The 25,215-nt window shown below is 37.9% G+C and overlaps 1 protein-coding gene across 2 annotated transcripts in view; it reads right to left on the reverse strand.

Annotated features, from left to right (window-relative positions):
* Positions 1–25,215, reverse strand: part of DNAH12 (dynein axonemal heavy chain 12) — a 211,252-nt gene that overhangs the window by 115,005 nt on the left and 71,032 nt on the right. For both annotated transcript variants that reach the window (XM_053898581.1, XM_053898580.1), the window contains 5 exons: positions 25,035–25,175; positions 19,899–19,982; positions 19,207–19,395; positions 2,511–2,630; positions 288–476 (listed from right to left, as the gene is read on the reverse strand). In XM_053898581.1, coding sequence (XP_053754556.1) covers positions 288–476; positions 2,511–2,630; positions 19,207–19,395; positions 19,899–19,982; positions 25,035–25,175 — 723 coding nt within the window. The remainder of the gene's footprint in view (positions 1–287; positions 477–2,510; positions 2,631–19,206; positions 19,396–19,898; positions 19,983–25,034; positions 25,176–25,215) is intronic.

Genomic DNA, 25,215 nt, shown 5'->3' on the forward strand with positions numbered 1-25,215 from the left:
ATGACGTGAGCCAAAATCAAGACTCAGACACTTAACCGACTGAGCCACCCAGGCAACCCGTAAATTATTATTTTTAAGTGGAGAAAATATATTTAACTTAAATCTGAAATTATAAACTATCTTTAAAGAAAGTTATCTACACTGTCCACAAGTTAAAGGAGGAGAAACTAAAGAGAAGGGACTAAAACACCAACCACAGGGGTCAAAACAACTGGGAACCCAGTTTTGCCTGCTGACCCAAGACTTTGTGTTTTGTAACTTACCATACCAAGTATTTTATATCATACCTCATACATGTAGTCATAGACTAGGCCTTTTTCATCAAAGTGGCATTCCCATTTACCCACAGAGTCTGGCACCGGGTTGTTTACGTCTCTTCCCATTATGATTAACCGTAGGAAGTTGTCAAAAACAATCCGACCCTCTGTATCACAACTCCCTCCAACGGACCAAATCAAAGAAAATACGAAGGAAGCCTGTTGGTTAAAAAATTGTTTTAATTTAAACTAATAATTTAAAATAAATTTCTCACAAATTAACTAAAATTTTACATATTAAGGAGGCCTGGTTAACATATTTAGAAAGGGTCAGATGTCCAGGTAAAGTGGAATGGAGCACAGTTAAGTCACAGAGAGCGTTATTTCTCTAGCACTATCTATCTAAATTTAAAATGTCCATGCCAAGTGATCTAGGAATTTCTCTTTTAGGAGTTTATCCTTGAATATATTACCACCTGTCAAAATGATGTATACATAAGAATATTTACTGCAGCACTGCTGGTGACAGCCAAAGATAAGGAGCGACCCAAATGTTCTTCAATAGGGCTCTATTTAATTGGATTATGCTATGCATATTGGAATACACGCAGCTGTTTAAAAAGGTAACTCAATAAGTATACGGATATGGACAATCTCTAAGGTATATTGTGAGAAAAGGTAGAAATCTGCATGCATAGTATGTTAACATGTGTAAAACATGTATTCACATAAAAGAGAGTATGGATCAAATACCTCCGGCAGGCTACTTAAGGCAGGTAATGGTATTTGCCTTGAGAATGGCTAGGGCACTAGTATGGATAGAAAACCTGCTTTTGCCTTTTGAATTTTACTCTAGGTACATGCCTTATCTAGTTTAAAAATCTATCAAATTTATATATATTTTCAAGAGAAAAATTTTAACCAGGTATCAATTTATAGTAGTCTTTTTTTTTTTTTTTGAGGGGGAGGCAGAGGGAGAGGGAGAGGAGGCGGGGGAGGGGAGGAGGGGGAGGGAGGGAGGGAGAGAGAGAGAGTGGGAGAGAGAGAGTGGGAGAGAGAGAGAGAGAATATATCTTAAGTAGTCTCCATACTCAGCACAGAGCCAGACTTGGGGCCAGATCTCACGACTGTGAGATCACGACCCGGGCCAAAATAGTCAGATCCTTAACTGACTGAGCCACCCAGGCACCCCAATTTATATTAGTCTTTAAAAATGATTTTAAACCATTAAAAAAAAATAGAGGGAATTTAGGCTTACCAACAGAATAAAACTTTTAAAAAATGTGTATATATATATATATATATACATATATATATATATGCACACACACATACACATATATACACATATACATACATATATACATATACATATATACCATGAAGGTTATACAGGTGAGCTATTCATAAAATACTTTTAATTTATAAGCAGGTAACATTGATAGGTATGGAACAATATTAAAAACTAGTTCTGTAAAAGGCAGTTTCAAACTTTGGGAGACAAAAGGGGATACAAATAAATTATGCTTCAAACATGTCTGTTCTATTTCTTCTAATAAAGGTGAAAGGAGAGGAGGAAAGGAGGGGAAGCTGAGCAGGAAACCCTGGAATGTGAGGTGATGGAGGTAGAAGATTTTCTGTGGCAACGAGCTGAAGGGAAAACAATGGAAGGGAACCACTCTTACCACAGAGCAGAAGAGAAGGTAGACTCAGTAGAGAAGATGAAGGTATTTCCAAATAAGGTGCCAGATGGTATGAAAGCACAGAGCAGGGAAGAGAACAAAACCTATTCCCTTGGCTCCCTCAGAGTCCTGTTCCTTGGCCTTCTCTGCCTCCTCCCTAACTACGTTCTCTATGGATCCTGCTGGCCTCACCCCCACTAGTTGGATGCCTATTTCTGGTCTCTTAGAACCAGCTTGTAGCAGCCTACATCCTGGCTTCACCTTAAGACAAAATTAATTCACTAAATTGATACTGGGTTAGTATTAAGTCACCGTATTGTTTATCAAATTATGATCTTTCATAAGAATAGGATAGTTTGGGTTCATTTGGGCATATGTTACTTTCTTTAAAATGTTTTTTTTTTTAGTTGGAATACCAGGTCAGGGCAACTTCATTATTATCTTCAGTTATTCTTTCGGTGCTCACCAAAAAAATAGTTCTGGATCTTATAATGCCTTCCTCAGTACAATGATCATTTCCAGAGGCACATTTGATTCTGTGAATAAAAATCCCATTAAGTATAAAACCTACCATAATCCAAACACGAATATGTTTGCTTGTAGGATCATTTTCCAGCACGTCACAGAGTAGTACTTCAAAGAGGCGTGTAAGAGATACAACCACATTGCTATCACTTGTAGGAATCAGTTCCTGCAAAGTGAAAAGGATAAGATACTTTGACTTCATCTTACTTGGAGAATAAAAAATGATAAATAATTCATTTAAAAATTCCTCACACCAGTCAAAATAAGTAGTATCAAAAAGGATAAGAAATGACAAGTGTTGGCAAGAATGTGGGGAAAAGGGAACCCTTACACACTGTTGGTAAGAATGTAACCTGGTGTAACTGCTCTGGAAAACAGCGTGGAGGTTCCTGAAAAAATTAAAAATAGAACTATCATCTGATCCAGTAATTCCACTTCTGGGTATTTACCCAAAGGAAATGAAAACACCAATTCAAAAAGCACAGCTATGTTTATTGCAGTATTGTTTACAATAGACAAGAAATGGAAGCAACCCTAGTGTCCAGATGAATGGAAGATGTGTGGGATATATACAATGGAGTGTTACTCAGCCATGAAAAGGAATCAAATCTTGCCATTTGCAACAACATGGATGGACCTACAGGGTAGTATACTAAATGAAATAAGTCAGACAGAAAAAGACAAATGATTTCACTCATATGTGGACTCTTAAAAAACAAATGAACAAACAACAACAAGATAGAAACACTTCATTGAATGTAGAGAAAAAACCGGTGGTTGCTAGAGCGGAGGGGGGTGGGAGGGTAGGCAAAACAGTGAAGGGGATTAAAAATAATACAATCAAAACTGATAAAAGTACATATGGTTTTTATAATATTTAAACCGTAAAGAATTTAAACTGTAGGCATGACAAAAACATCTCTCAGAGATCTTAGCTTATCCTATTACACAATTGTACATAATATACTCTTATTCTAAATTCTCTGAGAAATGAAATCTAGACACTATAAGAAAATAAAGTGTTCTCAGGATAGCAGAAATGAAGTCTCTAACAGCCATTCATTCATTTTTTTCAACAAATATTTATGAAAAACATACTATACCTATATATCAAGCTAGGAGATATGCAAATAAAATGCAAGATCCCTGAAAAAGACTGATATTGAAATTAAGTAGACAAAAAATAATATGATGTAATAATGACGTGACAGAGGAAGTCCCAGGAAAGTGTGGGTGGGGGAAGACACTAGAGCACTTGGATTAGCCCAGATCCAGGGAATAGGATAAAAAGGGAAATTAGGAGAGGAGTAATTCAAGGAAGGCTTCCCAGATAAAGGATTAGCTGCGCTAAATTTGGAAGGAAAATGTCAGTTAGCCAGGTGCAGAGGGGAAGGATATTCAAGGCAGGGGAACTACACATACGCAGAAATGGAGGTGTAAGCAGACCTGGAGTGTTAGGAAGATTCCGTGGGATGTAAGAATAGAGTGTAAAAGAAGAATGACAAGAAGTAAGTCTTGAGAAGCAGACAGAGGTCACATCCTGAAAGGTTTTAAAGGCTGTGTGTAAGGATCTCCTGAGAAGAGGAAGAGGGTTCCAATAGAGGGTAAGTACAGGAGTTCACGGAATGAATTTGTGTTTTGGAATCTTCATTCTGGTAGTAGGATATAGTCGGAACCAGAGCAGCTCTATTATATTGATTCAGGCAAGAAATTATGAAGGTCAGGACTGAGGCTACCATACAAGGAAGGAGGGATGGTCAGAGGAACCTGGATGGAAAGGAGAGGACAGATATAAAAGTTAGCAAGGACAGAAAAATCAATAGATCCTGGGGACTAACTAGAAGTGGAAACTATGGGAATAAATTATGAAAAAATCTATTATTCATTAGAAAGATGGAGCCTACTTTGTATTATTTGCAGCATATAGTATTAGAGTTTGTTTTTTGTTTTTGCTTTAGATTTTAAGTAATCTCTACACCCAATGTGAGGCTCGAAGTCACAACCCCAAGACCAAGAGTTGCATGCTTCACCAACTGAAGCATTCAAGTTTTAAAATTTAAAAAACTGAAAAATGACTTTATATTTTCTCTATGAAGACACTGCACAAAATTTTCATAAAGTGGAATTCATTTTTTTCTTGTGCACAGAGTATTTTTCTTATCTCTAAAGTTGTATTTTAGGATGAAAAAAATCTACTGCAAACCCCATTTCCCTTCTCAATATCAATATATTAGCTTATGTGTAAGTAACTAATGTGTGGTGAGTGTATGTGTGTAGTAGGTTGAATCCCCGAAAAGAGAGGCCCACGTGCTAATCCCAGCAACCCATGAATGCGATCTTATTTGGAGAAAGGGTCTTGGAAGACATAAAGATCTCAAGATGAGGAGATCATTCTGGAGTATCTGACCCTAAATCCTTACAATAGTCACACAGTAAAGAGACAGAGTAGAGGCCAGGAGAACATGAGGGAAGAGACTGGAATAATGCAGCCAGAAGCCAAAGAATGCTTTGAGCCAAAAGGAGCTGGAAGAGGTAATAAAGATTCTCCCTTGGAGCTTCCAGAGGAAGCTTGGCCCTGCCAACATCTTGATTTCAAACTTCTAGCCCCAGGACTGTGGCAGAATAAATTTCTGTTGCTTTAAACCACCAAGTTTATGGTAATTTGTTACGACAGCCCTGAGAAACTAATACAATATATAAAGTTTTCTCATAAAATACTAAATATACATGTGAGTTTTAAAGTCACATATTTAAAATACCTTGAAAATATGGAAAACGATTGGGAATTTTAAAGCTTTAGTTACTACAGTTTTATCCAAAGAGTTTAGCAGGAATAAATTTTACCTCTGGGTTTATTCAGGTATAACTTGAGCAATATAAAACCAAAGGTGGATATTACTATAATGGTGGTGGGTAAATCACTTTTAAATTCTGCTATAAAAGTTAAAAGATAAAAGTATTAAAGTAACTATAAATTATGTTAATGGATATGTAATATAAATAGATGCTAATTGAGACATCAGTAGGGAAGGAGGTAAAGTGGAGAGTTCTTGAATACAAATGAAGATAAGTTATTAGCTTAAAAGAGACTGTTATAGGGGCGCCTGGGTGGCGCAGTCGGTTAAGCTTCGGACTTCAGCCAGGTCACGATCTCGCGGTACGTGAGTTCGAGCCCCGCGTCAGGCTCTGGGCTGATGGCTCGGAGCCTGGAACCTGTTTCCGATTCTGTGTCTCCCTCTCTCTCTGTCCCTCCCCCGTTCATGCTCTGTCTCTCTCTGTCCCAAAAATAAATAAACGTTGAAAAAAAAAAAAAAAAAGAGACTGTTATAACTATAAGATATTTTATATAAGCCCCTTAGAACTACTAAGAAAATACCTATAGAAGTCACACACACAAAAAAAAGAATCAAAACCTATCAATACAAAACAACCCAATGAAACACCAAGGAAGACATCAAAAGAGAAAAGAAACAAACGAAAAAACACAAACAAACCCAAGACAAACAGAAAACAGTTAACAAAATAGCAATAGCAAATCCCTCCCTATCAAAATTACTTTAAATGTAAACATATTAAACTCCCCCAACTAAAAAGATAGAGCAGCTGAATGGATAAAAAAACAAAAACAAAAAACAAAAAAAACACCAAGATCCAGGGGCGCCTGGGTGGTTCAGTCAGTTAAGTATCTAACTTCAGCTCAGGTTATGATCTCAGGGTTCGTGAGTTCGAGCCCAGTGTTGTGCTCTGTGCTGACAGCTCAGAGCCTGAAACTGCTTCGGATTCTGTGTCTCCTCCTCTCTCTGCCCCTCCCCTGCTCGCACTCGCTCTCTCTCTCTCTCTCTCTCTCTCTCTCAAAAATAAATAAATAACATTTAAAAAATCAAGATCCAACTGTATGCTGCCTAGAAGAAATACATAGGCTGAAAGTGAAGGAATAGGAAAAGATACTCCATGAAAATGGTAACCAACAGAAATCACGAGGGGCTATATTCGTATCATAGTAGACTTTAAGCAAACCTGTCTCTAGAGACAAAGAATGTCATAATGACGGAAGTTCAATTCAACAGGAAGATAAAACTATTTTAAATATATACGCACCCAACATCAGAGCACCTAGGTATATAAAATAAATATTGACAGATCCGGTGGCACCTGGGTGGCTCAGTTGGTTGAGCATCTGACTCTTGGTTTTGGCTCAGGTCATGATCTCATGATTCATGAGTTTGAGCCTCATGTGGGGTTCTGTGCTGATGGTGCTGAGCCTGCTTGGTATTCTCTCTCTCTCCCTCTTTTTCTGCCCCTCCCCCCTCTCTCAAAATAAATAAATAAAAACTTTAAAAAACTATTAAAAATATTGAAAGATCTGAAAGGAGAAATTGATGGCAATATAAAAATGGTAGTGGATTTCAATATCCCACTTTCAATAAGGTATAGAATATCTAGACAGAAATTCAGAAAAGAAACAGTAGATTTGAACCACACTAGATCAAATGGACCTAAGAAATACATGTAGAACTGTTCACCCAACAGTAGAAGGATACGTATTCTTTCTCAAGCTCACATGGAATATTCTCCAGGACAGACCCCATGTTAGGTCACAAAACAAGTCAACAAATTTAAGATTAAAATTATATCAAATATCTTTTCTGACCCCAATGGAATAAAACTAGAAATCAGTAACCACAAGAAAATGGGAAAATTCACAAATACACATGTAAAAAAGATGGTCTTAAACAACTACTGAGTCCAAGGGGAAATGAAAAGGAAAATAAAAAAATATCTTGAGACAAATGAAACACAACATACCAAAACTCGTGAGATGCATCAAAAGCAGTACTAAGAGGGAAGTTTATAACAATGAATGTTTATATTAAAAAAGAAATCTCGGGGCACCTGGGTGGCTCAGTCTGTTAAGCATCACGACTTCAGCTCAGGTCCTGATCTCACAGTTTATGAGTTTGAGCCCACTTCGAATTCTGTGTCTTCCTCTCTCTCTGTCCCTCCCTGCCCCTGCTCATACTCTGTCTCTCTCTCTCTTAAAGATAAATAAACATTAAAAAATAAAAATAAAATAAAATAAATAAAAAAGAAATCTCAAATAAACAACCTAACTTAAACCCCAAAGAACTAGAAAAAGAACAAACTAAACCCATTGTTAGCATAATGAAACAAATGAGATCAGAACAGAAATAAATGAAATAGAGAACAGAAAAACAATAGAAAAAAAGTCAAAACGAAGAGTTGCTTTTTTTGAAAATATAAATAAAAACAATAAACTCTTAGCTAGACTAAGAATAAAACAAAGACTCAAATAAGTAAAATCAGAAATCAAAGAGAAAGCACACAACGACTGCCTCAGAAATAAAAAGGATCATCAAGGGATAATTATGGATGATTATATACAAATAAGTTGGATAACTTGGAGGACATAGATAAATTCCTAGAAATATACAACCTGCCAAGACTGAATCAAGAAGAATAGGAAGCCTGAACATATCAGTAACAGAGATTGAAGTTGTAATGAAAAACTTCCCAGAGAAAAGTTCAGATGACTTCACAGCTGAATTCTACCAAACATTCAAAGAATACAATCCTTCTTAAACTCTTGCAAAAATTAGAAGTAGAGGAAATACTTCCAAACTCATTCTATGAGGCTAGAATCACCATGATACTAAAACCAGATGAAGCTACCACAAGAAAAGAAAATTATAGGCCAATATCTCTGATGAACATAGAGGCAAAAGTCCTCAATAAAATACTAGCAAGCTGAATTCAACACACCAAAAAGATTACATACTATAGCCAAGTGGGATTTATCCCTGGATGCAAGAGATATGCAAATTAATCAATGTGATACACTGCATTAACAGAATGAAGGACAAAAATCCCATTCTCAACTCAATAGATTCAGAAAGAGCATTTGACAAAGTTTAACATCCATTTCTGATAAAAACTCTCAACAAAATAGATATAAAGGGAAATCTCTGCAATGAAATAGAGGACATTTATGAAAAGCCCACAGTTAAATCATAATCCATGGCATAAAACTGAGAGCTCTTCTGCTAAGATCTGGTGTGAGGCAAGGATGCTCACTCCCACCACTTCTTTTCAACAAGAAGTACTAACTAGAGCAATTAGACAACAAAATAAAGGGCATCCAAATCAGAAAAGAAGTAAAATGATCTCTATTTGCAGATGACATGTCCTTATACATAGAAAACCCTAAAGACCACATACAAAAAAATACCTTTTAAAACAAACTAACTCAGTAAAGCTACAGGATGAAAAATCATTTGGGAAAAAAAAATCAGTTGCATTTGTTTATACCACCAATGATCTATCTGGCAAGGAAATCAGGAGAACAATCTGACTTATGATAGCATCACAAAGAATATAATACTTAGGAATAAATTTAACCAGGAACATGAAATATCTGTACATTGAAAACTATAAAACATTAATGAAAGAGATTGAAGAAGACACAAATAAATGGAAAAGTATCCTGTGCTCATAGACTAGAAAAATTGGCATTGTTAAAATGTCCATACTACCTAAAGGGATCTACAGATTCAAAGTAATTCCTATCAAAATTCCAATGGCAGGGGCACCTGGGTGGCTCAGTTGGTTAAGCGTCCAACTTCGGCTCAGGTCATGATCTCGCGGTTCATGAGTTTGAGCCCTGTGATGGGCTCTGTGCTGACAGCTCAAGAGCCTGGAGCCAGCCTCAAATTCTGTGTCTTCTGCTCTTTCGGCCCCTCTCCCCACTTACACTCTGTCTCTCTCAAAAATAAATGAACGCTAAAATTCCTATGGCAAAAATAAAAAAAAAAAATTCTAAAATTTGTGTGGAACCACCAAAGACTCTATCTAAACAGCCAAAATAATATTAAGAAAGAAGAAAAGAGTTGAAAGCATCACAATTCCTGATTTCAAATTATATTACAAAGCTCCAGTGATCAAAACAATATGGTACTGGCATAAAAACAGACATATAAACCAATGGAACAGAATAGCAAATCCAAAATAAATCCAAGCATAGAGTCAACTGATCTTTAACAAGGGCAACAAGAAAACACAATGTGAAAAGGAAAGTTTCTTCAGTAAATGGTGTTCAGTAAAATGGATATCCACATATAAAAGAATGAAACTTTTATTATCTTACACCATACACAAAAATTAACTCAAAAGGGGCTCAAGACTGAAATGTAAAACCTTAAACCATTAAAATCCCAGAAGAAAACATAGGGGGAAGCTCCTTCTTTTTTTAAGTTTATTTGTGTATTTATTTTGAGAGAGAGAGAGAAAGCACAAGTGGGGAAGGGGCAGAGAGAGGGAGGGAGAGATAGAGAGAATCCCAAGCAGGCTCCACACCACCAGTGCAGAGACCGATGCGGGGCATGAACTCACGAACTGTGAGATCATGACCTGAGCCAAAGTCAGACGCTTAACCTACTGAGCCACCTAGGCACCCTGGAAAAGCTCCTTTTTAAAAAAAAAAAAAAAGAAAAAGTATTTCTTTAAATTCACATTAGCATACAATGTAGAGTTGGTTTCAGGAGTAGAACATAGTCATTCCTCACTTACATATAATACACAGTGTTCATCCCAACAAGTGCCCTCCTTAATGCCCATCACCCATCTAGCCCATCCCCCACACACACACACACCCTCCAGCAATCTTAAGTTTGTTCTCTGTATTTAACAGCCTCTTATGGTTCGCCTCCCTTTTTTTCCTTCCCTTCCCCTGTGTTCATCTGTTTTGTTTCTTAGACTCCACTTGTCTTCCTCTGATTTATTTCACTTAGCATAATACAACTCTAATTCCATACATGGAATACACATATACACACATATATACATATACATACATACATACGTATACACATATACATATGTATATGTATATATATATATATATATATCATCTTCTTTATCCATTCATCTATCTATGGACACTCGGGCCACTTCTATAATTTGGCGATTGTAGATAATGCTGCTATAAACTTCGGGGTGCATGTAACACTTCAAATTAGTATTTTTGTATCCTTTGGATAAATACTTAGTAGCACAATTGCTGGATTATAGGGTTACTTCTATTTTTTAACTTTTTGAGGAACTTCCATACTGTTTTCCAGAGTGGCTGCACCATTTTGCATTCCTACCAACGGTGCAAGAGGGTTCCCCTTTCTCCATATCCTCATCAACACCTGTTGTTTCTTGTGTTTTGAGTTTATTCTGACAGGTGTGAGGCGATATCTCATTGTAGTTTTGATTTGTATTTCCCTGATGATCAGCAATGTTGAATACCTTTTTATGTGTCTATGAGTCATCTGAATATCTTCTTTGAAAAAGTGTCTATTCATGTCTTCTGCCCATTTCTTTACTGGATTATTTTGTTTTTGGGTGTTGAGTTTGATAAGTTCTTTATAGATTTTGGATAGTAACCCCTTATCTGATATGTCATTTGCAAATATCTTCTCCCATTGTGTCAATTACCTTTTAGTTTTGTTGTTTCCTTTGCTATACAAAAGCTTTTTATCTTGAGTTCTTAGTTCATTTTTGCTTATATTCCCCTTGTCTCCGGAGACATGTCTAGTAAGAGGTTGCTATAGGAAAGGTCGCAAAGAGGCAAAGAGGTTGCTGCCTGTTTTCTACTCTAGGATTTTGATGGTCTCCTGTCTTATGTTTAGGTCTTTCATCCATTTTGAATTTATTTTTGTGTGTGGTGAAAGAAAGTGGTCTAGTTTTATTCTTCTGCATGTTGCTGTTGTCCAGTTTTCCCAGCACTATTTGCTGAAGAGACTGTCTTTTTTCCATTGGATATTCTTTCCTGCTTTGTCAAAGATTAGTTGGCCATTCGTTTGTTGGTCCATTTCTGGGTTCTCTGTTCTGTTCCATTGATCTATGTACCTGCTTTTGTGCCAGTACCAAATTGTCTTGGTGATTACAGCTTTGTAAAACAGCTTAAAGTCCAGAACTGTGATGCCTCCAGCTTTGGTTTTCTTTTTCAACATTATATTGACTAGTCAGGGTCTTTTCTGGTTCCATACAAATTTTGGAATTGTTGGCATTTAGAATGCTGGTGCTATTTTGATAGGGATTGCATTGAATGTGTAGATCGCTTTGGGGAGTATAGACATTTTAACAATATTTGTCTTTAAAGTCTCCTTGACATTGGCCTTGGCAATGATTTTTTTGGATAAGACAAAAGCTCAGGCAACAAAAGCAAAAATAAAGTGGGACTACATCAAACTGAAAGTTTCTGCACGGTAAAGGAAATCATCAACAAAATGAAAAGGCAACCTATAAACTGAGGGGAAATATTTGCAAATTATATATCTGATAAGGGGTTAATATCAAAAATATATAAAAATTCATATAATATAAAAAAAGAACCCAAACAATCTAATTTAAAAATGGGCAAAGGACCTGAATAGACACTTTTCAGAGAAGACATGCCAATGGCTAACCAGGTATATGAGAAGGCACTTGACATCACAAATCATCAGAAAATGCAAATCGAAACCACAGTGAGATATCACCTCACACCTTTTAGGATGAGTAGAAAAATGAAAGGTGACAAGTGTTAGTGAGGATGTGGAGAAAAGAGAACCCTTGTGCATTGCTGGTGTGAATGTAAATTGGCACAGTCACTGTGGAAAACAGTATGAAAGATCCTCAAAAAACTAAAAATAGAATGTTTAATCTAGCATTCCCTCTTCAGGACATGAAATCAGTACCTTAACTATATACCTGATATTAGTTGGAAGATGGCAGTGTAGGAGGATGTTGGGCTCACCTCGTCCTGCTGATTGCTTAGATTCCACCCACATCTGCCTAAATAACCCAGAAAACCACCAGAAGACTAGCAGAACGGACTCTCCGGAGCCAAGCATGGACAAGAGGCCCAAGAAAGAGGGTAGGAGGGGCGAAGAGGTGGTGCGCACTACATGGACTGGTGCGAGGGAGCTGGGGCTGTGGAGAGGCAACCAGCCTGGCAAGGCAGAGCCCCCGAGTCTGGCCTGAAAAAGTGGAGGGGCCAGACGGAGTGTGTTGTGACAGCCAGCGGGACTTAACATCTGGAATGTTATAAGTCAACAGCTCTGCTCTCAGAGAGCTGGGAGGGCGAGAGGACACCTGGAGGGAGAGTTGTGAACCCCAGAAAACAGAGCTCAGCTTGGCAGGGAATGAAGGCGCTGGCAAGTGCCGTATCCCTCTCTCATCCCCCAGCTCCCCTCACAGAGCTTGCTTGCACTGCGCAAACACCCAATGCTGTGCTTCTGTGGATCCATCCCTCCAACGGGTCTGCCTCCCTCTGGGTGCTGCAGGGCTCCTCCTGCAGGGGACCACTGACAGCAAAGCAAGCTAAGCCTGCCCCTCCCGCCCCTGTGCACCTTGTGGATCCACCCCAGCTAATATACCAGATCCCACTGAAGCAGCACCACAAGCCTGGCAGTGTGCAAGTAGCCCAGACAGGGGCCACACCACTCCACAGTGAGTCCTGCCCCTGGGAAAGGGGAAGATAAGGTACACAACAGCCTGACTGTGGCCCCAGTGGTGAGCTGGGGACAGACATCGGGTCTGACTGTGGTCCCACCCACCAACACAAGTTCTCCAGACAGCACAGGGGAAGTGCCCTGCAGTTCCACGCCACCCCAGGGACTACCCAAAATGACAAAACGGAAGAACTCTCCTCAAAAGAAACTCCAGGAAGTAGCAACAACTAACAAATTGATCAAAAACGATTTAAGCAATATAACAGAACAAGAATTTAAAATAATATTCATAAAATTAATTGCTGGGCTTGAAAAAAGTATAGAGGACATCTAAGAATCTATTGCTACAGAGATCAAGGGACTAAGAAATAGTCATGAGGGACTAAAAAATGGTATAAATGAGGTGCAAAATAAAATAGAGGCAGCCATAGCACGGATTGAAGAGGCGAAGAAGAGAATAGGTGAATTAGAAGATAAAATTATGGAAAAAGAGGAAGCTGAGAAAAAGAGAGATAAAAAAATCCAGGAGTACGAGGGGAGAATTAGAGAACTAAGTGATGCAATCAAATGGAACAATATCCGTATCATAGGAATTCCAGAAGAGGAAGAGAGAGGGAAAGGGGCTGAAGGTGTACTTGAACAAATCATAGCTGAGAACTTCCCTGATCTGGGGAAGGAAAAAGGCATTGAAATCCAAGAGGCACAGAGAACTCCCTTCAGACGTAATGTGAATTGATCTTCTGCATGACATATCATAGTGGAACTGGCAAAATACAAGGATAAAGAGAAAATTCTGAAAGCAGCTACAGATAAACATGCTCTAACTTACAAAGGGAGACCCATAAGAGTAGTGGCAGACCTATCTACTGAAACTTGGCAGGCCAGAAAGGAATGGCAGGAAATCTTCAATGTGATGAACAGAAAAAAATATGCAGCTGAGAATCCTTTATCCAGCAGGTCTGTTATTCAGAATAGAAGGAGAGATAAAGGTGTTCCCAAACAAAAACTGAAGGAATTCATCACCACTAAACCAGCCCTACAAGAGCTCCTAAGGGGGATTCTGTGAGGAAAACGTTGCAAGGACCACAAAGTACCAGAGACACCACTACAAGCATGAAACCTACAGACATCACAATGACTCTAAACCCGTATCTTTCAATAATAACACTGAATGTAAATGGACTAAATGCTCCAACCAAAAGACATAGGGTATCAATGTACACAAAAACAAGACCCATCTATTTGCTGTCTACAAGAGACTCATTTTAGGCCTGAGGAAACATTCAGATTGAATGTGAGGGGATGGAGAACTATCTATCATGCTACTGGAAGTCAAAAGAAAGCTGGAGTAGCCATACTTATATCAAACAAACTAGACTTGAAATTAAAGGTGTAACAAGAGATGAAGAAGGGCATTATATAATAATTACAGGGTCTATCCATCAGGAAGAGCTAACAATTATAAATGTCTATGCACTGCATACAGGAGCCCCCAAATATATAAAACAAGTAATCACAAACATAAGCAACCTTATTGATAAGAATGTGGTAATTGCAGGGGACTTTAGTACTCCACTTAAAGCAATGGATAGATCATCTAGACACAGGATCAATAAAGAAACAGGGGCCCTGAATGATACATTGGATCAGATGGACTTGACAGATACGTTTAGAACTCTGCATCCCAAAGCAACAGAATATATTTTCTTCTCAAGTGCACATGGAACATTCTCCAAGATAGATCACATACTGGATCACAAAACAGACCTTCATAAGTATAAAAGAATTGAGATCATACCATGCACACTTTCAGACCACAATGCTATGAAACTTGAAATTAACCACAGGAAAAAGTCTGGAAAACCTCCAAAAGCATGGAGGTTAAAGAACACCCTACTAAAGAATGAATGGGTCAACCAGACAATTAGAGAAGAAATTAAAAAATATATGGAAACAAATGAAAATGAAAACAACAATCCAATCGCTTTTGGATGCAGCGAAGGCAGTCCTGAGAGGAAAATACCTTGCAATCCAGGCCTATCTCAAGAAACAAGAAAAATCCAAATACAAAATCTAACAACACACCTAAAGGAAATAGAAGCAGAACAGCAAAGACACCCCAAACCCAGCAGAAGAAGAGAAATAATAAAGATCAGAGCAGAAAAAAACAATATAGAATCTAAAAAAAACTGTAGAGCAGATCAACGAAACCAAGAGTTGTTTTTTTGAAAAAATAAACAAAATTGATAAATGTCTAGCCAGGCTTCTCAAAAAGAAAAGGGAGATGACCCAAATAGATAAAATCATGAATGAAAATGGAATTATTACAACCAATCCCTCAGAAATACAAGCAATTATCAGGGAATACTATGAAAAATTGTATGCCAACAAACTGGACAACCTGGAAGAAATGGACAAATTCCTAAGCACCCACACACTTCCAAAACTCAAACAGGAAGAAATAGAAAACTTGAACAGACCCGTAACCAGCGATGAAATTGAATCAGTTATCAAAAATCTCCCAACAAATAGGAGTCCAGGACCAGATGACTTCCCTGGAGAATTCTACCAGACATTTAAAGCAGAGATAACACCTATCCTTCTCAAGCTGTTCCAAAAAATAGAAATGGAAGGAAAACTTCCAGACTCATTCTATGAAGCCAGCATTACTTTGATTCCTAAACCAGACAGAGACCCAGCAAAAAAAAAAAAAGAACTACAGGCCAATATCCCTGATGAATATGGATGCAAAAATTCTCAACAAGATACTAGCAAATCGAATTCAACAGCATATAGAAAGAATTATACACCATGATCAAGTGGGATTCATTCCTGGGCTGCAGGGCTGGTTCAACTTTCGCAAATCAATCAATGTGATAAATCACATTAATAAAAGAAAAGATAAGAACCATATGATCCTGTCAAACGATGCAGAAAAAGCATTGACAAAATCCAGCATCCTTTCTTAATAAAAACCCTCGAGAAAGTCAGGATAGAAGGAACATACTTAAACATCATATGAAAAGCCCACAGCTAATATCATCCTCAATGGGGAAAAACTGAGAGCTTTCCCCCTGAGACCAGGAACACGACAGGGATGTCCACTCTCACTGCTATTGTTTAACATAGTGTTGGAAGTGCTAGCATCAGCAATCAGACAACAAAAGGAAATCAAAGGCATCAAAATTGGCAAAGATGAAGTCAAGCTTTCACTTTTTGCAGATGACATGATACTATACATGGAAAACCCGATAGACTCCACCAAAAGTCTGCTAGAACTGCTACATGAATTCAGCAAAGTCACAGGATACAAAATCAATGTACAGAAATCAGCTGCATTCTTATACACTAACAATGAAACAACAGAAAGACAAATAAAGAAACTGATCCCATTCACAATTGCACCAAGAATCATAAAATACCTAGGAATAAACATAACCAAAGATGTGAAAGATTTGTATGCTGAAAACTATAGAAAGCTCTTGAAGGAAATAGAAGAAGATACAAAGAAATGGAAAAACATTCTGTGCTCATAGATTGGAAGAATAAATATTGTTAAAATGTCAATACTACCCAAAGCAATCTACACATTCAATGCAATCCCAATCAAAATTGCACTGACGTTGTCCTCAAAGCTAGAACAAGCAATCCTAAAATTTGTATGGAACCACAAAAAACCCCGAATAGCCAAAGTAATATTGAAGAAGAAGACCAAAGCGGGAGGCATCACAATCCCAGACTTTAGCCTCTACTACAAAGCTGTAATCATCAAGACAGCACGGTATTGGCACAAAAACAGACACATAGACCAATGGAATAGAATAGAAACCCCAGAACTAGACCCACAAAAGTATGGCCAACTAATCTTTGACAAAGCAGGAAAGAATATCCAATGGAAAAAAGACAGTCTCTTTAACAAATGGTGCTGGGAGAACTGGACAGCAACATGCAGAAGGATGAAACTAGACCACTTTCTTACACCATTCACAAAAATAAACTCAAAATGGATAAAGAACCTGAATGTGAGACAGGAAACCATCAAAACCCTAGAGGAGAAAGCAGGAAATAACCTCTCTGACCTCAGCCGCAGCAACTTCTTACTTGACACATCCCCAAAGGCAAGGGAATTAAAAGCAAACATGAACTATTGGGACCTCAGGAAGATAAAAAGCTTCTGCAATGCAAAGGAAACAATCAACAAAACTGAAAGGCAACCATTGGAATGGGAAAAGATATTTGCAAATGACATATTGGACAAAGGGCTAGTATCCAAAATCTATATAAAGAACTCACCAAACTCCACACCCAAAAGACAAATAATCCAGTGAAGAAATGGGCAGAAAACATAAATAGACACTTCTCTAAATAAGACATTCAAATGGCCAACAGGCACATGAAAAGATGCTCAATGTTGCTCCTCATCAGGGAAATACAAATCAAAACTGCACTGAGATACCACCTCACACTGGTCAGAGTGGCTAAAATGAACAAATCAGGAGACTATAGATGTAGAGAGGATGCAGAAAAACAGGAACCCTCTTGCACTGTTGGTGGGAATGCAAACTGGTGCAGCCGCTCTGGCAAACAGTGTGGAGGTTCCTCAAAAAATTAAAAATAGATCTACCCTATGACCCAGCAATAGCACTGCTAGGAATTTACCCAAGGGATACAGGAGTGCTGATGCACAGGGGCACTTGGACCCCAATGTTTATAGCAGCACTTTCAACAATATCCAAATTTTGGAAAGAGCCTCAATGTCCATCAGCTGATGAATAGATAAAGAAATTGTGGCTTATATACATAATGGAATACTACGTGGCAAAGAGAAAGAATGAAATATGGCCTTTTGTAGCAACGTGGATGGAACTGGAGAGTGTTATGTTAAGTGAAATAAGTCATACAGAGAAAGACAGATACCATATGTTTTCACTCTTATGTGGATCCTGAGAAACTTAACAGAAACCCATGGGGGAGGGGAAGGGAAAAAAAAAGTTAGAGAGGGAGGCAGCCAAACCAAAGAGACTCTTAAAAACTGAGAATAGGGGCGCCTGGGTGGCGCAGTCGGTTAAGCGTCCGACTTCAGCCAGGTCACGATCTCGCGGTCTGTGAGTTCGAGCCCCGCGTCAGGCTCTGGGCTGATGGCTCGGAGCCTGGAGCCTGTTTCCGATTCTGTGTCTCCCTCTCTCTCTGCCCCTCCCCCGTTCATGCTCTGTCTCTCTCTGTCCCAAAAATAAATAAAAAACGTTGAAAAAAAAATAAAAAACAAAAAAACAAACAAAAAAAAAACTGAGAATAAACTGAGGGATGATGGGGGGTGGGAGGGAGGGGAGAGTGGGTGATGGATATTGAGGAGGGCACCTGTTGGGATGAGCACTGGGTGTTGTATGGAAACCAATTTGACAATAAATTTCATATTAAAAATAAATAATAATAAATATTATATTCAAAAAAATATATATCTGCACTTCCATGTTCATTGTAGCATTATTCCCAATAGCTAAGATAGGGACACAAACTTAAGTGTTCACTGATGGACAAATAAAGAAATTGCCACATATATATGTGTGTATATATATATATATATATATATATATAAAATAGAATATTATTAAGACTTAAATTATTAATACTAAATTATAGATATTATTAAGACTTAAAGAGAGATCCTGTTATTTGCAATATGGGTCCACTGTAAGACATTATGATAAGTGAAAAAGTCCAACACAGAAAGGAAAAAGTTGCATGATGTCACTTATATGTACAATCCAAAAGTTGAATACATAGAACAAGTAAAAGGGCAGTTACCAGGGGTGGGGAGGTGGGGGAAATGGGGAGACTTTGGGCAAAGGGTACAAAGTTGCACTTATGTTTAAAATTATAAATTATTAAAAATTTTAAAATAAAACCCAGAGAGATAAACACACACCTGTACAGATATAACTAGGGGAATCTGAATAATATCAGTAGATAATATCAATGTCAATATCCTTGTTGTGATATAATATAGTCTTGCAAAAATGTTACTATTGGGGGAAATAGGGTGAAATTAGCATGAAATCTATTACTTCTTTACAACTGCATGTGAATTACTGATTATCACAATAAATATTCCATTTTAAAAAGTGGATACTAAATGTCAAGGGGAAACTGATTTTGTTTATTTATCCTACTTATTGTGACTTTAGCCTTAGTCAAGTTGAATGAAAACTAAAGAAACTTGAGTGGGTTAGAGAATTACAGTGTTACCTTGCATTTTTTCTTACGAAGTTTTAAAGAGGGCTTTATTAACCAGTCAAAGAGTCCTCTCAGAAGAGCTTGATGATCTGGTTCTTGTAGAGGTCCTTTCAGGGAATTCAACCACGAGGATACAATTGGTTCCCATCCTAACTGTGAGGGTTCCAAATAAATCATGCCACAGCGGCTTACAGTGGCAGGCTAGAGAAAAAAAGACAAGTTTTTTTTCCAATGTTGCTTTCATGCCAGTAGTACCTGGCAGTCATTAACTACTTCTTTGAATGACTTAAAAGGCCTGTCATGATCTAGCACCTGTCTTCCTCTACAGCCTCCCAGATGTGTCATGGCTTCAGAACTTTACATATCATGTTGTCATGATTTGGAATGCCCAGCCCCAACTAATCTCCCTAGAGAAGTGTTACCCTTCAAAGCCAGATCAAATACTCAGACATTTTCCATAGTCCTCCTCTACCCATTCGCCTCTTGGGTACCCACCCCCTCCATATTCTTAGAGCACTTACATGCAGCAGTATAGTGGGATTATTTATTAGCATGCTTCTCATCCTTCCTAAATGAGCATAAGCTATAGCTTATTCATCTTAGTATTTCTGGTGCCTAACTAGTCTTCTGACACATAATAAAAAATACTTATTGACCAAATGAACAAATAAACAATCTACTGTTATGTTAAAACATGAACTTACCGAGGCCTGGGAAAGGTCCATTGCTTCAAAGATGAGGCTCATTTGAGGGGACATCTGAATGATTTCTCCACTCATAAGGCAAAGCTAAAGGCAATTATATTTCAAACACTTATTTTTTAAAAAACTCAAACTTCTCAAATAAAAATATATTGTAGGTATAAGATAATGTATATCCTGTGATGTAAGTATTACATAAAAGCCAGAAAATTGTAAGCTAGATCTAGCTCGGTCAATTACTTACTAGGTAAGCAAATACGTAACATCTCTGACTCTCAGCCTCTTCATCTATAAACTCGGTTAATTTCTCTCCCATAGAGTTAGGCGGGAGGAGAACTACATGACATACTGCAAAAATCCTATACAAATCTCAGTCCTTGCTATTAATAAAATTACATCGGTCAGGCACCTGGGTAGCTTAGTCATTCAAACATCTGACTTTGGCTCAGATCATGATTTCACGGTTCTTGAGTTTGAGCTCCACAAGGGGGTCTCGGTTGTCAGAGCAAAGCCCCCTTTGGATCCTCTGTCCCCCTCTCTCTCTGCCCCTCCCCCAATCACACTCTCTCAAAACTAAATAAACATTTAAAAACATTACATGGGTTGCTGGAGGGGAGTTGGGTGGGAGGGATAGGCTAAATGGGTGATGGGCCTTAAGGAGGGCACTCATTGGAATGAGCACTTGGTGTAATATGTAAGTGATGAATCACTGGGTTCTACTCCTGAAACCAATAGTACGCTATATATTAGCTAACATGAATTTAAATATATATAGTTTTAATCTTTTTTAATGTTTGTTTTTTTTGAAAGAGCGAGACAAAGCATGAGCAGGGGAGGGGCAGAGAGAGAGGGAGATACAGAATCCAAAGCAGGCTCTAGGCTCTGAGCTGTCAGCACAGAGCCCAATGCGAGGCTTAAACCTATGAACTGCAAGATCGTGACCTGAGCCGAAGTCGGATGCTTAACCAACTGAGCCACTCAGCCTCCCCTAAATAAATAATTTTTTTTAAATTACATGAAATACTCCTGACTTTATAAAGTTGTCAAAAGGTCTCTTTGTTAATAAAAAAAAAAGAGAAAAATTGAAAATAAAGAATAATATGGACACTAATATACCCATCTCCTGTACTTAACCAACATTAAGATTTTCCCACATTTGCTTCCTTTTATAAAGAAGTATTTTTAAGAGGCACCTGGCTGCCTCAGTTGGTAGAGCATGCGACTCTTGATCTTGGGGTTGTGAGTTCAAGCCTCATGTTGGGTGCAGAAATTATTTAAAAAAAAAAAAGGGGGGCACCTGGGTGGCTCAGTCGGTTGAACATCCGACTTCGGCTTAGGTAATAATGTCATAGTTCATGAGTTCAAGCCCCGCATCGGGCTCTGTGCTGACAGCTCAGAACCTGGAGCCTACTTCGGATTCTGTGTCTCCCTCTCTCTGCCCCTTCCCCACTCATGCTCTCTCTCTGTCTCTCAAAGATGAATAAACGTTTAAAAAAAGGATACTGAGGAATAAAACAGTATTTTAAAGAGCATTATGCCCACCACGGCATTTCATATCCAAATATGTCAATATGCAGCTCTAAAAAATAAGGAGTTTTCAGGGCACCTGGTGTCTCAGTCAGTTAAATGTCCAACTCTTGGTTTCTGCTCAGGTCATGATCTCATGGTTTGTGAGATAGAGCCATGCATCAGACTCTCCACCAACAGTGCAGAGCACTTGCTTGGGATTCTCTCTCTCCCTCTCTCTCTCTGCCCCTCCCCCACTCGCTCTGTCTCTCTCTCTCCAAATAAATAAATAAACTTAAAAAAAAATAAACTGTTTTCTATATTACCTCAGTAACATTATCACACCTAACAAAATTACCAATAAGTCCTTAATATGATCTAATACTCAGCCAGTACTCAAATTTCCTCAATGACAACAGGAATATCTTTTCAACTGATTTACTCAAACCAAAATTCAATCAAGGACCATGCACTGCATTTAATATGCGGATATAGATCACTTTTAATCTAAAACATTCCTCTTTGAGAGAGAGGCAAACCAAGAAACAGACTCTTAACTATAGAGGACAAACAGAGGGTAACCAGAGGGGAAGTGGGTGGGAGGGATGGATGAAACAGGTGATGGGGATTAAGGAGTCCACTTATGATGAGCACCTGGTGAGGTATGGAAGTGCTGAATCACTATATTGTACAACTGAAACTAATATTACACTCTATGCTAACTAGAATTTAAATAAAAACTTAAAAAATAAAATAAAATGTTCCTCTGCAATCAAATATGTAAAAAATCTCAATTTGTCAACTGCTTCCTTTCTGCCCAATTCCTTTCTTGTTCATTATTATTAAAGCCATCTCATCTTCTCAATTTCCTTGGCATCTACCTTTGGAATTATCATTAACTTTTAATAATTTTAATAATATTAATTTTTGATATCCCAATTTCATTTCTACATTGTTTTTTTTTCAATTCTTCCTCTTCATTTATTTTTCCGGGTTTCTTCTCTACAACCATCACTCTAGTCCCAGTTTTGCCCCTATCTAGTTAAATGTCGACAATGTGGCATTTAGCATTCCTGGACCTCTGTAAAATAAATGGATGGCCTAGAGCTGGATTGTCTGATAAGCTAGCCCAGTATTCATATGTGCCTATTTATACTTTTTACTAATTAAATCTAATTTAACTAATTAAATAACTTCATCTTAAGTAGTTAAAGTTAAATAAGATTTAAAGTCAGTTCTTCAACTGCACTAGCCAAATTTCAAATGCTCAATAACCACATTTGACTAGTATCTACCTTCCTGGACAATGCAGACATTTCCATTATTGCAGAAAGTTGTTTTGGACAGTGCTGGCCTATAAAACTTTTAATTTCCTACCAGATTATTTCAGCAAACATCCTCCTATTTACTTCTTATTTGGGAGATGGAGTCAGCTTCTTCCTCACTCCCCCATAGTGTTTCCTAAATACTCTACCCCACCCTTTCCACCTTCTGCTCCTTTGACAACCCATGCTCCCTGATGTCACTCACCAGCACCTCAGCATTCCCATCGTTAGCTAAAGTCTTTGATACATGGCTCAATTTTTTTCACTCTGGCCTGATCCACTGTTTGTGAGGGGGGGAGCATCTCAATATGGCAGCCCCTCAGATCCTTGACTACCCTATCTTCACTTAGGTTTTTCCTACTGCACTCCAGCCATCCAGTTTATACACCTGGGACCTTCTATCCTGGAACACTACACAGTTCTGAAATACTAAATTCAAGCTTCCCAGTCTCTGCCTCCAGTCTCCGATGCATCCAGTGCTCTCACTCATTGACTACTCATCTACCCAATCATCTACTCCACTTACTCTCCACTTTCATATCCCTGCTGTTTTCACTTCCGTCATTGTTAAGCAGCTTCCTTCCATGGCCTAGCTCTTCTAGAACTCTCATACCAGTATCTTCAAAGTCTTTCTGTACTTCCAGTCCAGCAGCATAATCTACACTCACATCCAAGCTGCTTAGACTGATAGGGAAAATCTCACAAAGGCAGACCTTGGCACTACTACTACTACTAGTCCTCAGACAGGCTTCTGTGCTTTCCTAGCAATTATCTTTCCCATTTTCCACAATGGCTAATTTAAATCTTCCTCCTTTTCTCCTCCACTGTACAAAGAACTAGGGTCTACCACTTCACAAAGAAAAGATAAATCATCAAAAGGATTTGCTTTCAGATTTCCACTATCAAATTCATACATCCACCTGTATCTATACCTATCCTTTTCCTACTTTCCTTTCATCCAATATGAGACAATCCTCCCACCTGGCTCTGAATTCGACTTTGATTAGCCCCTCTTCTCTTCTGAATCATTATTACTTCTTAGCTCAATCAATGTAACTGAAAGAAGGAATTTGAATAAATGACCAACCACCTACGAAAATGTGCTGGTGTATTTGAATGCTAATTAAATTAATTTGCTTACTTAGTAGTGTGGTTATTTCATGTAAGTATGAAAATAAGTTGTGATATATGCAGTGGAATACCAATACAGATATAAAAAGAATAAATAAGTAAAATGGAAGTACAACACCATGAATATCACAGATGCCACAGTGACCACAAGAAGGAAAATACTCAGGAGTATGATTCCATATACATGAAGTTCAAGAACCAGCAAAACTAATTTATCACAGTAGAAGAAAGAATACCAATTGCCCCAGTGGGGAGGGTATACTGATTCAGAAGGAATCAGTGAGTGTAGCTTGTAGAGTGAAAGAAATTTTATGCATCTTTATTTAAATGATGGCTATGTGAATGCACAAGTTTTAAAAAAAATCGCAGAATCTAAACTTAAAATTAGTCACATTTTATAATTTACATATGGTCTCTCATAGAAGACTTCTATTTTCTAGTTCTTTTGTATATTTCACAGCTTCTAAGGTAATGCAACACATACAAGTACTGAAGCATTCAATGTTTTCTTTTTTTTTTAAATGTTTATTTATTTTTTAGAGAGAGAGAGCACGTGCGCAAGAGAGAGGGAGAGAGAGACAGAGAGAGGGAGAGAGAAAATCTGAAGCAGGTTCCAGGCTCTAGATGTCAGCACAGAGAGCCTGATGCAGGGCTTGAACACAATGAACTGAGAGATCATGACCTGAGCTGAAGTGGGAAGCTTAACTGACTGAGCCACCCAGGTGCCCCGCATTCAATGTTTTCAAAATGGAATAAGGCCCTTTTATTTTCTCCTAAAATATTAAAGTTCTATAAGAAACCATAAGACAGGAGTCACTTAACAACTTAACACCTACTACAATACCACACCTTCCTGTTAACACAACGGTTTTAATATACTTTTATTCTATAAAAAAAAAGTAAGCAGAGAATTTATTATAGCATAGTTTTCATTTAAAAGATAATCTATAAACTTACTACACTTGCTGCACCCTTTGCTTTAAATATATAGTCCTAGTCAATTAGTTGTTGAACACATAACATCGCTTAAGCATATTTACATGTATTTTGTTTTATAACTGGCAAAAAAAAATCATTTTACGTTAAATCTACCATTTTAACCCTTAAGTTTACAGCTCAGTAGTGTTTGGTATATTCATATTGTGTATCAGTTTTGCTTTTAATCAGGAGGATTTACCTTTTTATTATCATCCAATACTGTGTTCATGCTCTCTATCCACAAAGTGTCAATGGGACCATCGAATACAACCCATTTCCGGTCAGGTGTTTCTGATAAGGCAAATTCTCTAAAAGTGTTGGCCACAATACCATCAGTCCACTGGGGAAGAAAAAGAGAGTTGGGAAGCTTTCTTTATAAG

This window comes from Panthera pardus, unplaced genomic scaffold, assembly GCF_024362965.1.
Source record: "Panthera pardus isolate Hobbes unplaced genomic scaffold, ASM2436296v1 HiC_scaffold_8, whole genome shotgun sequence".
Taxonomy (NCBI): domain Eukaryota; kingdom Metazoa; phylum Chordata; class Mammalia; order Carnivora; family Felidae; genus Panthera; species Panthera pardus.